Source organism: Protopterus annectens, chromosome 5.part1, assembly GCF_019279795.1.
Source record: "Protopterus annectens isolate FY-2018-M chromosome 5.part1, PAN1.0, whole genome shotgun sequence".
In the NCBI taxonomy this organism is placed as follows: domain Eukaryota; kingdom Metazoa; phylum Chordata; order Ceratodontiformes; family Protopteridae; genus Protopterus; species Protopterus annectens.
The window spans coordinates 575,541,764-575,556,504 of NC_056736.1; the positions used below are offsets into that span (position 1 = coordinate 575,541,764).

At 38.7% G+C, this 14,741-nt stretch overlaps 1 protein-coding gene across 2 annotated transcripts in view; it reads right to left on the reverse strand.

Annotated features, from left to right (window-relative positions):
• Positions 1–14,741, reverse strand: part of ZMYM2 (zinc finger MYM-type containing 2) — a 2,217,537-nt gene that overhangs the window by 1,305,872 nt on the left and 896,924 nt on the right. For both annotated transcript variants that reach the window (XM_044073197.1, XM_044073196.1), the window contains exons 7-8: positions 10,100–10,215; positions 1,385–1,501 (exon numbers count right to left, since the gene is read on the reverse strand). In XM_044073197.1, coding sequence (XP_043929132.1) covers positions 1,385–1,501; positions 10,100–10,215 — 233 coding nt within the window. The remainder of the gene's footprint in view (positions 1–1,384; positions 1,502–10,099; positions 10,216–14,741) is intronic.

The window sequence follows — 14,741 nt, forward strand, 5'->3', positions numbered from 1 at the left end:
AGCACCCAACATCTCCTGTGGCTCATTACAAAACACTTTTATTCCATGACCGATAGTCCACAATACACCAGTATGGTTATACTGGTTTCGGCAAAAGCCTTCTTCAGCAGCCGGTATAACCGTACTGGTGTATTGTTGACTATCGGTCATGGAATAAATGTGTTTTGTAACAAGCCACAGGAGATGCTGGCTGCTGGCTTTTCCTTTTTTTGGTTGGATACACTATACAGCCGTGCACAAGCCGTTCGTGCAGGTATTTTTCCGCTGTCATGGAAGATGAGACGGCAACAGACGCAGGACCCAAGACTTTGACAATCAAGCCGACTGAGGGCTACCTGCAAGTAGATAACCCAAATGTAATGACTGCAACAGTGAAACATGAAGAACATTAGGGCTTAGCCTGTGAATCTGTGTCTGAAGTCAGACATGCCTCTGGGTGAACAAGCAGCTTGAGAGAAACATATGATGGCAGAGGGAGGTGCAGCGGAAGCTGCAGGCTGACGTTTCTTGGCCATGTGCTTAACACAGCTATGTGTCGGACCCCAATTTACCTTCCATACACTTAACTAACAGCTTAAGCCATTGACTCTCTAAATAAATAGCAAGAGAAGAGAGCCTGCTTCTAAGGGTCTTTGGTACGAAGGGTCTGGCAAATGCTACTTTGTTGTCGTGGCTGAACCCTAAAACAAGACAGACACTGTGAATATCTGTCCTTATGTGGAATTTGTTTTCTACAATGGCACTTGCCCTTCTTGGATGACATAGAAAAACAGTAGCAGAGAGAAAATATTCCCCCAAATGACACTTATCTGGCAAAGGCTGAAGCTGCAATCAATGAAACAATCATACAGATGGTCGGAAAGGTGCTCTGACTGGCAACAGAAAAGTTCTGAGGATATTATGTGCATATGGCCTACGTCTTACTGCAGCCTACATGCGACATCTCACGTACCTTACAGCAGTACAAAATTTTGTATACTGGCCAATGTTGGGTCGCCTTCAAGTGGGAGATCCCTCAGTTTAAGAATACTGCAGCAAGTGAACAGAAGGACATCATGGTAATCAAGAAAAGTTCTTTTTATTCTAATAAGAGTTCCTTTTTTACTGGTGTCTCTAACTATGAAGGAAAAAGCAAACACTAAAGATGACATTCTGCCTTGTTGTTCTGTTCATGCACAGCTTTCATAAATGTGAGACCAAAAAAGTTAACCAGTGAGCCAACATACTGGCAGCATTCCAAGAAGTAAATACTTGAAAAGGTATAAAGCAGACTAGACAGACAAAGGACACTTAAGAAATCTGACATGTTTTCGCCTGCTAATTCAACATTTTACACAAGTAAAAAGGTTACCATTGTCACAGTTAGGAGAGGAATGTAGCTTACCTCCCATTCAAGCACTTCAGGCTTCGAACAAAATATACTCTTGCAGTAGTTGCATTTCAGCTGAACATCGCTTGGGGCTGCAAGCTGGCCATTTGCAGAAGACTGTACACTAAGCGCCTAAAAAAAGTCAACATTTTTTTTTTCATTCCTTACAATGAGGCTTAATTAGTATTACACAAATTGCAAAAATTCAGACAACACACAATCAACACCACTAGCAGAGGTAACCACATTCCTTTTTGGACAAGCAACTCAATTTTTCAGTTCTCAATATCAAAACTGTAAACTGAAGAAAGAACGTGTAAAGAAACAAAACATACTATGTGCTTATCAAAACATTAGATTTGCCTGGTATCTGCCAAACATTGCAGGTGCTGGACAGCTCTTCAAAAACAGCCTTAACAACACAGCAAAAGAAAAACTCTGGGCAGCTCAAGCTCCTCCCCTAAACCATAACACAGTGTTCTCAGCTTTTGATTTTTACAGCTCAAGTAAAACATACCATCCTAAAAGTAATCATAGGTATAAGGAAGAAATCTCCAACAATACAGACAACTTAGCAACAAAAGCCAACTGAAGGCTTCTGGTGATCCTCTAGGTTCCTCTGAGCACCGTGATTTAAAGGGGGATTTGGGGATGGTTCTACTGCCAGACAGAAACCAGCCAAACTGAAACTTCTGTTAAGTAACAACTGCTATACTTAAGCTGGATCTTCCTGTCCATCAGTTCCAGAGTCCACAGGAGGCCTTGGGTAGTACAAGGACAAATTACTTTGGAAATTGAAGCCCCACAGGAGGCCCTAGGTCTATACAACATACTTAAATTGTAATGCTTATCCAATGTAGCAGCTGCAAAAATTTTATGCAAAGTCTAGTTCCTGAGGAAAGCCACTGATGTAGCTCAAATCCTGAGTGTGTCGTCTGGTTTGTAAGGCAGGCATTTGTTATTAGATGAGTAGCAAAAGCTGATACCCTGATAGATATTTTGATAGTGACAGTGTTTAGTTATTTTCTGACCTTTTCAAACAAGAAAATAAAATGAATAGCTGGTCATCCAGCTTTGCAGGTAAAGGGAAAATACAGGTAAATTAATGGATTGATTCATATTAGACTGTGCTAAATCTACGGGTATAAAAGGCTATATTAGTTCTTAGGAATACTCTTATTGGAAAAGACAATATAAGAAAAGCTGATAACAGCTTGTTACTCAAACTCATCTAGCAGACGTCATGGCTACTATTTGGAGCATCTTCCAGAACAAGAACTTTACATCTCTGGTGCTGGAAGGTGGGAAGGGGGATAGTAAGTTTTTCTAGAAAAAGTAAATAAATAAAGCAATGTCCCACATAAGAAAAAGGCAGGTCATAAGTGGCCTGTTATAACAGACCACACCACTCAAAAATGCTTTAGGGAGTCTGAGGTTAATGATGATGATATAAACTCCTAACAATATGAAAATACTGAAGCCAAATGTACTTTGACAGATGAGTAGCTGGCCTCTACTTGACAAAGCTGTATTAAAAAGTTCTGTACTTAACACAGGGGTGAAGGATCAATGTAATACCAATTTGCTCATAGTGAAAACTTTAGTCATTTCCCTCTGTATGTCTTCTGAGTGGAGCATCTCTTGAGACTGTAATTCATTTGTTCAACATGTGCTGGGCGCAGCAGTCGAGGGTGCTGTGGTAGAATTCTCAGATGTGGGCAAAGCACAGTGAACCAAATATGGCATGGCTAGAAGAGAGATTATGAAAATGAGCTTTGCACATATTGACTTTCAGCAGGAATCTGGGAATGAATGGAAGAGGGGGGCAGAAAGGAGCACAGGGGTCAAGTTTAGGGGTCAATTTTAGGAGAATGCATCTCTTAGGGGATGATGGAGAAAACAATGCATTTGATGCTGTAAGCTGAAGCAGAGAGATCACAACAAGGTTTCCCCACTTGCAAAAAATCTTTAGTGCAACAAGTTAAGAGGCAGTTTAAATGGGAAACTGTTGCGTTTGAAGTCCATGGGAAGTGCATTACAATAAGAAAGAAATGTGAACAGCCAGCTCATTCTGAAAACTACACAGCTTCTCTGTAGAAGGTGCAAGATCGGATTCTGCCCTACTTGTTTAGTTACCATAACACTGCCATGTTGTGTGAATGGACAAGCACTTCTCCTTGGGGTAGAAAGTCTCAAAAGGCAAGCAAGCACTATGGAGACCACTAATTTAACAAGACAGTGATGTACAGTTTGGCCTCGTCTGTGGTCTACATTGCTTGGACTGCCCTGAAAGTAATGTCCTCCCATCAAAGCAAGGCCACATCCATGGTTATGGCTGTGGGGACAGACTGAATGGAGTCAATGAAATGAGACTTTATAGGTTTTGTTTACTAGGACAGGTGCTTAAAAACAAATCTTTGAAAGTTTTATGGGTTTCACCATGGGTTGTGTTGCTTGACACTTCTGAACTCTACAATATCCACTGCAGGATTCTCGTATGTAGTCTGGCATACTATACTGCTTGAATAGAGGACACCATAACACCTAGCACTTTGAAAACTTAAGCTGCATTGAGATTTGGGTTGTGTAAAAGGCATAAAATAGCTTGAATTATTGTGGATATCCTGTCTGCAGTAATATGGCTCACTGTCTCACTGCATTCTACTGACACTCAATGAAAATTAGAAACTGAAGAGTTCCGGTTAAGATTTTGCTAATGACCAAAGTACTGTCTTGTCATTTTAAGTTTTTCCAATCTAGATACAATGATAAGCCAGGATAATGAAATATGTTTATACATAGAAGATATAAGTAGTCTGCAAACAGAGCCATGACACTTACTGAACACCCAAGGGGGGCTGTCGTGAGACCAAATGTCAGGGTTCTAATACAAGTAATGATTCAAGGTGCCCCTCAAAGTGCAAGACTCGACAGGACAGTTTTTCTATTCTGATGTGTAAATATGCAACATGCCTACAAATATGGGAGGATGGATTACAATGTGACCATATGGAATGACTTCACATGTTGATTCACTCAACTGAGGTGTAGAATTTGTCAAAGACTCCATTCTTCTGGCAGCAAGAAGAATCATGAATAGAACCCAGACCTTCTCTGGTCTGGTGGAACCTCCTGAATGGCTCTTTTTCAGGAAGTTTTTTTACCGCCTAATGCAACACCATCCTTTGAGGAGTGAGCCACTAAGGGTGGGTGGGAGGGTAGTTATATGGGCAGTTTTGTATATGGTATTAAGTAACCTCTGCATAAGACTTCAATGCCCCATTTCTCTTAGCTGATGGCTCACCATATAAGCAAGTGCAGGGAAAGCCACCCCTCCAAATGCCTCCAGAATGGCACAGCACAGCAACCATTCAGGGTCCATACCAGGAAAACAAGGAGAGGGCCCTCAAACTCTTGTTGGTGTGGACCCTCTTTGCCACTTTGGCAGCAGTTACCAAAAGACATTCCTTATGCTTCAGCATCCTCGGTCATATTGCTGCTGATGCTGGGGCTGTTGAGATTTCCAAAACCAAATATTTTTGGCTCCCTTCTCATTTCTTTGAAATAACTGCTGAAGGGCTGAGAACTTGAGAGCCCAACAGTTGTGAGCATCTTGCCCTCTTGCTCATACTACAGCAGTTCATCCTTTTTCTACCAAAAAAAGCCCAGGTTCGATCAAAGCAGACATTTATGAAAGCTGCCTTACAAGTGGTTCCATGAAAACCTATAAAATGTAACAAGGCCTGATACTGCATTACAATACCTGAGCCATCTAGATGCCCCATCAGTTGCATTACAGTGCAATGAAGTATTTGCCCCCTTCCTGATTTCTTATTTTTTTGCATGTTTGTCGCACTTAAATGTTTCAGATCATCAAACAAATACAAATATTAGACAAAGATAACCCAAGTAATCACAAAATGCAGTTTTTAAGTGATGATTTTATTTATTGAGGAAAAAAAATACCCAAATCTACATGGCCCTATGTGAAAAAGTAATTGCCCCCTAAACCTAATAACTGGTTGTGCCACCCTTAGCAGCAACAACTGCAATCAAGTATTTGTGATAACTGGCAATGAGTCTTTCACATTGCTGTTGAGGAATGTTGGCCCACTCTTCTTTGCAGAATTGTTTTAATTCAGCCATAATGGAGGGTTTACGAGCATGAACCGCCTTTTTAAGGTCATGCCACAGCATCTCAATTGGATTCAATACCGGACATTGACTAGGCCACTCTAAAACCTTCATTCTGTTTTATTTTTTTTTAGCCATTCAGAGGTGGACTTACTGATGTGCTTTGGATCATTGTCCTGCTGCAGAACCCAAGTGCACTTCAGCTTAAGGTCACAAACTGATGGCCGGACATTCTCCTTAAGGATTTTGTGGTAGAGAGCAGAATTCATGGTTCCAATCATAGCAAGTCGTCCAGGTCCAAAAGCAGCCCCGGACCATCACACTACCACCACCATGTTTGACTGTTGGCATGATGTCTTTTTTCTGAAATGCTGTGTTACTTTTACGCCAGATGTAATGAGACGTACACTTCCCAAAAAGTTCAACTTTTCTTTCGTCAGTCCACAGAATATTTTCCAAAAAGTCTTGGGGATCATAAAAGATGTTTTTTGACAAAAGTGAGACGAGTCTTTATGTTCTTTTTAGTCAGTAGTGGTTTTCGCCTTGGAACTCTGCCATGTATGCCCTTTTTGCCCAGTCTTTTTCTTATGATTGAGTCATGAATACTGACTTTAACGGAGGCAAGTGAGGCCTGCAGTTCTTTAGATGTTGTTCTGGGTTCTTTTGTGACCTCTTGGATGAGTCGTCGCTGCGCTCTTGGTGGTAATTTTTGTAGGCCGGACACTTCTGGGAAGGTTCACCACTGTTCCATATTTTCTTCATTTGGGGATAATGGCTCTCACCATAGTTTGCTGGAGTCCCAAAGCTTTAGAAATGGCTTTGTAACCTTTTACAGACTGATAGATGTCAATTGCTTTGTTTCTCATCTGTTCCAGAATTTCTTTAGATCACGGCACAATGTCCTCCTTTTTGGGATCTTTTGGCATACTTCACTTTGTCTGACAGGTTCTATTTAAGTGATCTCTTGATTCAACAGGTCTGGCAGTAATCAGGCCTGGGTGTGGCTAGTGAAACTGAACTCAGCTCTCTCAAAAATATAAAAGAAACACACTAGTAGGCAGATGGAAGCCTGCGGTGAGGTGATGGCTAAAAAAGCTGAAACAACAGTTCAAGCAATATAAAACTTCAAAATAGCCTGTAAAGGCAACAGTTTGAACAGTATGAAACTCCAAAGAAGCCGGTAATAGTGTAAAATGATTTAATTTCCGCTTTCGTCACACCTTCATCAGAATCAGTGTGTTTCTTTTGTGCTTTTTGGGCGTTCTTTTGTATCTCTCAAAAATATGATTAACCAGAGTTACTTGATTTATCGGGGGGCAATTACTTTTTCACATAGGGCCATGTAGATTTGGACAGTTTTTTTTTTTTAATAAATAAAATCATTACTTAAAAACTACATTTTTTGTTTACTTGGGTTATCTTTGTCTAATATTTGTCTAATATTTAAATTTGTTTGATCTGAAACATTTAACTGTGACAAACATGCAAAACAATAAGAAATCAGGAAGGGGGCAAATACTTTTTCATTGCACTGTATGCAACACATGAACAGTGAGGAGATAGAGGAAACAGTGGCTATATTTACAAAGGTGAAAACTGCTTCAGATTTTTCCATGGTTTTATCCACTAGGTCTCAAACCTCACCATATATGCCAACTAGTTTATATCTGATGAAAAAAGTACTTAATGAATATATAAGCTTCCCCAGTTTATCCATCATCCTAGAATCTTTATTATGAGGCTGGATAGCTTGAAGGCTCTCTGGGATACAGTGTCTGATGCCACTTACACTACAGTGGAGCTGATAAGCTGCTCCTTACTCCAGTGAGGCCTACCCTTTGGGACCCACAGGCTTGTATGGAATAGTATTCACAAAGTCTGTCTCTCTCCAAGGCTTAGAGCACACCATGTTGAGGGGTTTGTCCAGTGTGGGTTCCTACCAGGCTGCTTGGGGAGAGGACCTGTAAGCTTCTTGAAAGATATCTTCCTCGAGGAAGGTGGTGTCAGTGGGCCACTTTCCCCCCATTTCATCACTCTGACAATTTCACCAAGTATGGCATCTTCCAGATGGGACTGGGGATGAGGACTACTTCTTGTCAAGTTTAGTGTCTGAGTTTGTGGACTCCAAAGGGGAGTCTACATACTTCCTCTTGTATTCCCTAGGTGGGCTTGGGGGGGGGGGGGGGGGACTTGTCTGATCTTTACTGCAGAGAAGGCAAGCCAGACCTGGGAAATATACAACTCTGAAGTCCTCTGTCCTGAAGGGCAAGACAGATGAATGCCTAAATGCCCTCTTTCATTGTATAACGATAGAATCCATGGAGCAGGTGCCGGTTTGTGCTGTAAAATTAAGGCTGCACTGAACCTTCTGTCGAAGTACCTGGAGCTAAAGCCATTGACACCTACTGCACTGATACCTATGCCAATTGGGGAAACCATCAGTATCATCAACCACCAGTGACTCTGGCACCAAGGCAATGAAGGAGAACTTTGACAAAAAAGAATTGAACGCAGAGTGTCGACACAGACAAACCTCTCAAAAAATAAAGTATACACCACAGTTGGCATCTGGCCCTCTGCACTAAACCTTTTGGACCTAGAGAGGTGCAGCATTGACAGTGGGGTTCAGCATCACCACACTGGCACCAACCTCAATAAAGTAGAATCTTTAGGAGCAGATATCGGCATGGAATCTCACACCTGTTCTGATACTCTCAGTGCCGGAACTGGGCAAGTGTAATAACAGTAATTGAGAGAGCCTTGGTATCTTCTTGCACCACTCAGGAGGCTGACAGAACACAAAACTGAAGATGAACCTTCACAACTGCAGTCGTCGTGTCCCAGTCCAACCAGAATTAGGCTAGGTGCACTATTACAATAGGAAAGGCAATAAGGCCTACAACTTGCAGAACCAGAACTGCTGGAGGAGATGAAAACTGTAGATGACCATAGACTGCAAGCCTTAATGACTGGAGGAAGAAATACTGTACAGTCATGGTGTCCAGGTGGCATCTGATGAACTAAATGGATTGTGTTTGTTGTAGCTGGGATCTCTAGTAGTTTATAAAAGTTCCCAAGGACAGGCAGAGTTAGAGCAAGTCATTGGTCTTGAGAAGGGATTCCTTCAATGCAGCAGAGAAGCCAGTCGTCCAGATAAAGGAATGTACTGATCCCAAGCAGCTTTAAGTTCTCTGCTACCACAACCAAACATTTAGTGAAAGTGCCTTGGGGACTACGGTGAGAATGAAGGGCAAAGCTCCGAAGTGAAAGTGACCAACTCCCAAGCAAGTGCTCCATTGAGCAAATCCAACTCTTTGCCTGTGGACAATGAAAGATTAGCAATACCATGATCATTCTGACCTGACCGGTATAAAGCAAACACATGGGTTTTGAGTTAATTAACAGTACAATTTACTTGGTGAATAATGTCTGAAGAAATTTTTATAAAAAAAAGTTTGCAAGAATGAAAGGAATTCCATATTCCTGGCCATTTCTGGAAGTGTCGATTTTTATTTTTATTAAACCAGTGGACAGGGAAGCAGACTTTGGCATGTTTGTTTATTTTTCATTATGTCATTTGGCATGCCTCATACACAACAGGGGATTTGCAGTTTTTTTACTTCTCTAAAATGCTTCCTTTTTTGGCAGGCGATCCATCGCGGCTTTTGTCAACACTAAGGTGATCCTGGATGAGAAGAAATACTTTTTTTGACTATGGTAACCTTAGAAAGACTAGACACTCTGCTTTAAAATCGTCTTATTTAACCTAGCACAGTTAAGACAAGTATCTACATCACGCCCATGTTCCAGACCCCCCCTTAAAAAATACTGTAGAAGTTTTTAAACAGAATATGTTTTCAGTAAACAACACTACTATTCACTTTCTCCTCACTATCTCAAATCTGCATATTAACCTATACATTTTCCAGCCCTTGCTTCGAGCAAGCAACTTAAAAAGATAAGGAAAGATGAGAGGTTACCCAAAGTAGTACTTTTCTAGCAAACTTTGAAAGCAAGGCTGAACTAAACAGTTTAATACCCACACATTGATCTTTAGCAAACTGGCAAGAAACTAACGAAAGTGAACTGACAGACTCTTACACTGCAGGTGTCCTGAAAGCCAGGTGGGACGGCATCCATCTAGTGGGGGGTGGGGGGGGGGCAGTGTTATGCTCCGGAAGTGAGACTGGACATATAGCCCTATGCAGCAGAAGTCCCAAGAGTTACTACTGTAACAGTGAACCACACAAACATATGACTGCAGAATTTTATTACCTTGTTTTTTCCAGGAAAAGTTAATCATTCTGCAAATATGACTGGTTACTTTCAATGAGGAAAATTAGCAACTTTCTTGACTTGCACATTTGCCAGGAAGAGCTCTTATACAGCAGTGAAAATGGTCTAAACTGCTCAACATTAAATTCCGGAAAGTACCACCACAAATTGCACAACTCCACATCTACATGCAAAAAACATGTGGCAACATTAGTTTACATGGTCTTTAGAGCACTACAGAAATCAGAATCTCTAGATACACAGTGCTTGCCCACAAAACTAAATCAAAACATCTGTAATAAAATGATACATTATCCAAACCTGAAATTTAGCCACACAGTTTGAGCTGCAGAAGCTGTACAATTTTCCATCAGGCATAGTTGCTTGAAACTGAGGTAACGAATTTCTTTTACAAAAGTGGCACATAATGCCAACCACTAAAAAGGAAAAACAAAAGTTAATACAAATTACTTAAAAATCAAATAACCCACAGCACGTTTCTTGCAATTTAAAAGCTCTATACATTCTACTATTTACACACAATATGCACAATATGCACAGTTATCTTCAAACTTAAGTACTGGCAAATGGGCATTTTACTGCATGCTCGTGACAAGCAGTAAATGCACAAACAACATTCATAACATTGAACTGAAACTATTATCACCCCCACCTCCCAAATTAACAGGTTCAGATTCTTTTCCATACAAGATTTACAATTAAATACAGCCAAAGGCAAGTCCAATGTTCCTCCTACACCTAAATGCACCAACACAAATTCTCATTTTGGCCACTGTTCCAGTACAGTTACTGAAACAACCACAACAGTGAATGGCTCAGTCGTGCCAGAGGAAAACTACACAACTTCAACACTTTCTACAATATTCACTAAAGCAATTCACACGCACATTGAGCAAACAGGCTCGCAAAGTCACATATCATAAACATGTCACCACTGCAAACAGTAACTGGCTCAGACTACACCCCAGAAGCAGCAAGGCAAAGGAGGAGTCATCTAGGAGATGCCCATCTTGTCACAGGATGTAAGCAGAGTCTTCCAACTCCTCAAGCTGAAGAAAGGCTACAACATCAGCACTTCCAAAGACTTTTGGGGGACACGGGCCTGTGAAGTACTGTGTGCATACACACTAGCAGGACAATGGATGTGTGGAAGTGTAGAAACGCTGGTTCTAGCATGAAAGACGCTGTATCAAAGCTTCCATCTTTTTGGGGGGATCTTTACTATTGCCACAAATGCTGCTGTCTCAGGTTCTTGGACACCAGCGGTAATGAGAAATAAATTAAACGGAACAGAGGCTTCATGGGAACAGGTGGGGAGGAGCCAAAGATAGACTGACAGAAAAAAAAAAGAAAAATTGCATGGCACAAAGTTACACAAAGACTAAAATATTAGCATGGTCTGCAAAGTACTTTATTTGATTAAAATAAAATGATGATCTTTGCTTACCTTTTTTAGGCTTAGCTCAGAAGCACTATCTGATGTGACCGGCTCAAACCTGCACAGTAGGACAATGGAGGCTGTGGGAATCGAGCCTTAGGCTACAGGAAAGCAGCTCATTAAACAGTTAATAGCCTTACTCCTTTGTGCTAACTGCTGCACTGTCCAAAGAAAGGCACATGCAGATACTGTGCTCTGAAATTATCATGGTTATCTATTCTCTCATCCACCACCTACTGTACCAGAGCACCCTAAGTGAAATTAAATTTAATAGTAGTCTCTAGGTACCCCTCCCCAAAAGGCTAATTTTATTTACAGAATTATGTGACAAAAGTATGCAAAATTGTTTCAGGAACTACACATTTACAGTTATCAGGAGAATGCGGTTCTGGAACTTCCCTACATTTATGTCAGAGGAGACCTAATAGTGCAACACACAGAGTGAAAACAGGTATGGAGTGTGATAAACATAAGGAAGCACAAACTGCAAACACAAGTTGTGTGAATCACAACACAGCTACTTGATAAAAAAAGATGATAATAAAGTTGCATAAACAAACAGAAACATTGATAATTCAATGGAATATTGCTTTCCGATATGCAAACAACCTGCAACACAGTATTCCTAAATTCAAATCTGCCACAGAAATTGCAATATTTAAAAACAAATCTGGCTGCAAATAGACATGAGATGCTTCTTGGTTAGTAGCTAAAAATGTTGTTTATATCTCATCTCTCCCCAAACAAAAATATATCTTCCACATTATGTTATGTTCCAAAATTAATGTGGTTAACTAAAAAATGCACTGAGATTGTGCAGATCTCATCAAGGATAGATGTTGCCATGGAACCTCTCAAGATGCACAATGCTTGCTTAACATGTTTCAGGAAAAGGTGTATTATAACTTTTACATAAGTGAAAAATAACAGAACTCTGGCCAAAGTATGTACAAAGCAAATGACATGAGTGCATAAGTAAGGAATAACAGGCGCAGCAGGGCTAGCCACCCAGCAGTATGAACCTTGACTCTAGATGACTGTACACCCAGCAGTATGAACCTTGACTCTAGATGACTGCCACTGTTGAAGTGACACCCCGACCTCATGTGCAAAAATGAGAAAAGGGGATGTGGATGGATGGATTCACTCAGGGTGCTTTTTCTTTTTTTTTTTACTCAGAATTTTTTTTTATTTTGATTAGTCAACAATAATAAATACTTTTACAATGTAGAATCATAATAACTATGAAGTTAAACTACGTACATATTTACATACAGCCTGACATGAATAAATGAATGATAGCAAATTAAACAAAATAAAGATATTTAACTTAAGAATGATTTCTTTAAGAAGGGATTAGATCCATTTGTAAAGTATCAACCAATGACAAAACTTTTCTCCAAGGATTATTAGTTAATGGCATTGGAAACTATCTTAATTATTTAGTTTTAACTTCTATCAACACGGTCTTCTTTAATAAGCATAGAAACTCTTCTCTTCCAGGTACTATGGTAGACTTCCACCTCTTTGTTATGCATTTCCTAGCAATAGCTACTATTGTCCATAAAACATAAAAATTAGTTCTTTTTTGATAAACCTCTTCAGATATATTCAATAAAATTGAAGCTTTGGTCAAGACAAAATTATCTGTGTAAATAGCCCATAAGAAGTTATTAATATATTCTCAAAAGGGTTTAATTTTTTTACATTCATAAAAAATATGAGACCAGTCAGCTTTAACAATTTGTTGACATCTCCAGCATACTCCATTACAAGAACTGAATTTTGAAATTTTTATCAGGAGTCAAGAAGGATCTATGTAGGAATTTCCAGGTAAATATTCCCCAATACTGAGAACTGGAGGTTACTTTTACAGAAAGTAGTATATTTGACTTATTTTCTGGGGTTAATTGAATCGAATATCCTCTAGTAATAAATTGCCAATATGTTGTTTAGGTGCTGTTTTATAGTTTCTTATTAAGTTGTACAAGTAAGAAAATAAGTAGTTCCATTCTTCATATTTTCATTATTATAAATAATTTCAAACAATCTACGTATAAACTTAGGTAAAGATGAGCATGATGAATTATTTAATACTCTAAATAGATCCTTGGAGAATGTCAATATATTCTGAAGCATTAACCATTCATTAGAGTTTAATTCATAAGTTGACATCATATATTGTATATCCAGAACTTTTTGATTTTTTATACAATGGAGCCAACAAATTAATTTTTTCTGTTCCCAGTGCATAAATACTTCTTTATGAATTCTATTTGGAAAACTTTTTGTAATGCTGAAGGGGATTAATGCTGGAAACAAGATCTTTAATTCCATGTGCATATTTATAAACTTTCTAAAATGATCGTATAAATTATTACAAATGTCTTTGTTGGTTTAGATGTATTATAGATTTATACACAATGAATACCATAGTATATTATTTGTATCTATAATAATAGTAATATTTTTAGTAAGTTAATTTTCATTTAATAGAATCATTGTATGTAATTTTTTCCAGTTGGATGTATAATTAGGGTTAATCCATCCAATCACATTTTTTACTAATGTAGCATTTATATATGATTAAATGTCTGGGAAATTAGTCCTCCCTGATCCCACTGTCTTATATGATGTGCATAAGCAATTCTGTTTCTTTTAGGGTACCATAAGAATCTAAGTAGTGTTGATGTTATTTTTTTAAGATAAGATCTCTCTGGAATTAACAAAATAGCTTGGACTATAACATTTCAGGGAGAAGAACCATTTTAATCAATTGAAGTCTATCTTCAAAGACTAGAAACAGATTATTATATTTATTCACTAGAGAATTGATTATGTCAATAATTGTTTTATAATTATTTTGTATTATATCATGTATATTATCATATAGATCTATCCCTAGATATTTTATTTTTGTAGCTTGCATTCCTATGACACTATTCTTATCTACTTGTAAGTCCTTTTTTATTTAATAATAGATAATTAGACTTTTTATTATTACAGCAAAGACCTGAAACCTTATAAAATTTCTCTAACAGAATATCTAGTTCATCTAAGGCCTCTTTTGAGTTCAATAGAGTGAGAAGTACATCATCAGCAAAGAGCATGACCTTAGAGTTATATTGGTCGAATATATTTAGTCCTTTTATCTTTGGATTGTTTCGTATTAGTATAGCCAATAGTTCAATAGCCACTGCAAATAGAATCGGTGACACTGGGCATCCCTGTTTAGTACCTTTCATAATTTGTATAGGTTCTGAAGTAAAGGGTCTTAATTTGACATATGCTAAATTATTTTCATATACATTTTAATAAATGTGATAAAGGAAAGCGGGAATTTATAAGCTTCAAGAATTTTAATTAGATAGTCCCAATTTAAGGAATCAAATGCTTTTTCAATATCGAGTCCTATTATCATGGCTTCTATATTTTCTTTATTTAGATAATCTATTAAAGTCAATATTCTTTTAATGTAATCATGTGTATGTCTATTCTGAATAA